Consider the following 4,245-nt stretch of genomic DNA (forward strand, 5'->3'; position numbering starts at 1 on the left):
TCAGGAAGAAAAGGAGAACGGCACCATTAAGCCCTGAATTTAAACCAAAAGCTCCAATTCCTTCGCAACTACCTCTAATTAAATACAGCAAAAGCACGTACACAAAGATCTCAAGAACCTGAAATGATTGTGAAATTCCAATTATAAAAAATAATATGAAAATTTATTGGCTTGAATTGAGGAGTTACTACGTCGGGACGGCGGTCTTCTCTGAAGGCGGTGGTTGGCTTTGCCTTTCCTAAGTTTTTCCTCATGACGTGCAGATTTTAGGGTAGAGAGAGAGAGAGAAAGAAATGAGCGTGTTTAAATAATACCTGATTTTCGTAAAAAGAATCCTTATGACCTGATTTATGATATTAAAATTTTAAAAACCACGGCTTTCGGTAATTTTCCCAAAACACACGAAATGCACTAACAACCTGGTAAACCTGTTCCATGTGAACACAAACCCAGCCTGCAACAAAACCCAAATCGGCCCAAACCCGGCTCGATTCACACATTTTAAAGCATGCTTGGCAGTTGAAGACTCAAAGAGAAATTGTACCCAACGCGCAACTCTGAACAAACACGAACACAGAATTTTTAACTCCTCTTTAATATTTCGCTTTCTTATCCTGTTCAGGTCCGTTGTCAAGAGTTCACTCAAGACCGAACATATCTTTACACATTTGTCTCCCCTCATCAGACTCAGAAAGCTAAAAAATTTAATGGAAATTAATTATTAATATTAATACTTCCAACTGCACATCAAATTTTACAAACATAGCCGCCAGTTAATAGAAGAACCGAAATGATTAATAATAATTATGGAATACTCTTCACAATATTCAGATAAATAAAGTACATAATTTCGACCATCTGGCCACCTCTTTCTCTTCCTCAGGCAGCCATCGTCTTGTATACACAGAGGAGACTTTCAAAGTGTGATGATATTTTCTTGCCTGAGATTTTGTGCCCCAAAAATCAGAGATTCAAAACTCCACCCGCATCATCACATTCTATTCAATTTCTGACAGACCCTGCTGAATTGCTCAAATTTATATGCACAACCTTCAAATTTCCACCCAAAAATTGACCTCCATAATTAGGATAAAATCATCAAAAATAATTTTTACCAGTTAAGACCAGACAATTGCTTGGAAAATGGAAATCTTCTATTTTACCAGCTCCGAGATCCATTCCACATCTGGGTTTGGGGCATCAGACCAATTAGGATTCGGGTTCTTAGCGTCTCGGTCCAGAGGATTCTCCTTGCTCAATTTCTCAAACATCTTCGCCCTCAAATCCCTCCCTGATTCGACTCTCTCCATTATGGGTTCTTCAGACACGTCGTTCTCATCCCAGGAATCGAAATACCCAATCCCTGACCGAGAGACGGCTTGAGTCGGAGTCGTGGGCAGGCTACAGTACCCGGGTCGACTCATGGGGAAAGAGAGCGAACCTAGACCTGAAGAAGAACCTACTTGCCGATTTAGAGGAGATGGCATGGACTTCACTTGATTCAGCTGCAGCTTGCGTAGAGAAGCCACCATTTCGTTGATGGATCCGGAACCCGGAGACCGACTCAGCTGGTTAGCCGAGTTAGTCATTGGAGACATCGGCGGAGACTCAGTCGTCGGCGACCCAGAATCCGAAGACGACATAAAAGCTAGTCGGTGTGGGGAACCGCCGTCGTATGACTCGCCCTGAGGGCTCAGAGCTCGTAACTGGTCAGGTGAGTGGGCAAAGAAGCAAACTCTTCTCTTACAGTTCATCCCATCTTTGCATGGCTGCGTACGATAGCGCGCCGGGTGAAGCCAGCACTCAAATACGCCATGTGCGAACTCACAACCATCACCCTTTCTACAGTTCCCTTTACGAAACTCCGGGCACGCCGTGCCGGAATAGTGAAACTTCCTTGGGTCACGGCGGCGAGCCTTCTCACCCGGATGAGCATACGGACACTCCGTCCAGTCATGCGACCGGCCACGAGCGCATTTCCTCACCTTGAACTCGAACATCCGAAAATTATCGCAAGAGTGAGCGTCCACCGGAAAATCCCCCTTCCAGTTCTCCATCTCCAACAAATCAGCCGTGAATTCGCTTGCGCAGGACTGTAAATAAGGCTTCAACGCCGATAGAGAATCGTTCTGGAAGAAAACGGAGTAATCATCGACGCCACCATTACCATTTGCCTTAGGGCTCAAAGAGAAGGTGGGATTCTCTAAGGTTAATGACCATGGAGGAACGTGGACGGTCGGACTTGGACGGTTCATTTCTCCTATCATCATTTTTCAGTTATGGAGTTTTTATGGATAATCACCAAAGCGTTTCAGTTTGTATATATAAACTACTGAGGAAGTGGTGTAACCATGGTTAGAATTCATTTAACCATGGTTAAGTGAAAATATACGGTTAAAATATTGAATAAGAAGGTGGAATGATATGATGACACGTGTAAGGATAATAATTGAGTAGTGGTTTTAAAAGGGCTGTGAAGGAGTATGTTTGACGGGGATGTGAGTGGAGCATAATGGGGATTTAGGCTGTGAAGGTTGAGTGACATAGGAAAGTATAAAAGAAGGCTTAGGGGAGGGTTAAAGGGAGTAATAATTAAAGAAAGAGATAAATGGGACAGGAATTATGTGATTAGATTTGACATTTCAATTGGTGTCACCATCCCCCAAGGCTATGGAAAAATCAAGTTTGATCTAAATTGATAATGATGGTACTTGTTTGCCATGTAAAAAATTAAAAATGCACTTATTAAAGTGAATAATTGATAATTATATCCTTCTACAAACCAATGTTGAATAGTTTTTTAGGTGGGATTTGGACCCTGGTGCATGAATGACATGGAAAGGTTGCCCAATATGGAGGTAATTTGAGTAACAAGCATGCAACATTGTTGTACAAGATATCTATGAAAGATTCGATATTGATTGAGATCAATTGTAGACATTATGATATGAGAACAAACTTGGATGGGAGTATGGGTTAGACCTAGCAAATTCTCCCCACTTAGAGCGTTCATCAAGTTAGTCATAGCTTCTAAGTTGCTCGTACTGTTGAACATATGCCAACGATGCAATCATATACATGTATTATCTCTGTATCATGTCCAAAGTTTTATTGCACGCTTGTGTCAGGTTTACTAGCTATATAATGGAGTGCCCTGGGAATAGATTTGGGTGGGAGTAAGGTCCACCTAGCGGATTTTCCATACTCAAATTGTCTGGCAAGTTTGCTATAACTTCTTTGTTGCTCTAACTATCGAACATGTACCAAGGATTTCATCATGTTAATATATCATCACGATATCCAATCCAAAGTTTTATGTGTATGCTTATGTCGAGCTTTTCCAACCCTATGGATGGAAGGCTGGTTAGGGGCATTTGAGCTTTGGCATGGGGTGCCCTGAATGTCGCACAAAGGTTTAGTGTCAAGTGGTATTGGAGCAAGGCATACATATGGATTTCAATCCTTTGGAAATGGATCGTATTGATGTTAATGAACAAAATTGACTTGTGCAGAAGGCCACTATAATGAAGGTAGTTGATTATTGACATGGAATCTAAATAATGTTCGAAGAAAAGACTAGTGGACCAAATGGTTCTAAAGTGACAATATTGATTAAATTAAATGTTCTCTTCTCCTCAAATAATAGGATGTGTAACATTTAGTTGTATTGATAACTAAAAATGCATACATGAGAAGAGAGCGAGTCTTTTGTTCCTAGCACAATTCAATCCTAACTACACGATAATTTGAAGTAGGAAAAAGTTATAAAATATTTCAATGTTTGGATCTGTCCTTTGAGGTGAGCATTTTCTGCACTACATCAATTCTAAGCATGAAATCAAAGCAACGTTGAGTAGCGTTTTAGATGGGATTTTGATCCATGGTGCATGATATGGGAAGGTTGCCCAACACGCAGGCAATGAGTTGCAAGCATTGCACTGTGGACATTGCAATATAAGATATCAATGAAAAATTCAATGTGGATTGAGATCAGTTGTGGGCGACATAGAAGGCTTGACTTTCGTGGATGGATTTGCGACCCTTTAGAAATGGAGATATATTGACGCATATGATTGACTTATGTTAAAGGCAACTATAATGAAGGTAGTTGGTAAATCAAGGGTCGATTCTCAATTAATGTTCGACAATGAAACTAGTACACTTGATGATCCTAAATTAACTATGATGGAACAAAAATTTTAGCTAATGGACCTAATTAGTCAAAACGGTAATTGGCACAAAACG

The 4,245-nt window shown here is 40.7% G+C and overlaps 1 protein-coding gene across 1 annotated transcript; it reads right to left on the reverse strand.

Moving 5' to 3' along the window:
• Nucleotides 1-703: 703 nt before the first annotated feature.
• LOC111407816 (zinc finger CCCH domain-containing protein 20-like) lies at nucleotides 704-2,308 on the reverse strand. The gene has a single exon (XM_023037499.1). It carries the CDS (start codon nucleotides 2,268-2,270, stop codon nucleotides 1,155-1,157), a length of 1,116 nt encoding a protein of 371 aa, XP_022893267.1. The 5' UTR covers nucleotides 2,271-2,308; the 3' UTR covers nucleotides 704-1,154.
• Nucleotides 2,309-4,245: the final 1,937 nt, after the last annotated feature.

This window comes from Olea europaea, chromosome 13, assembly GCF_002742605.1.
Source record: "Olea europaea var. sylvestris chromosome 13, O_europaea_v1, whole genome shotgun sequence".
Taxonomy (NCBI): Eukaryota; Viridiplantae; Streptophyta; class Magnoliopsida; order Lamiales; family Oleaceae; genus Olea; species Olea europaea.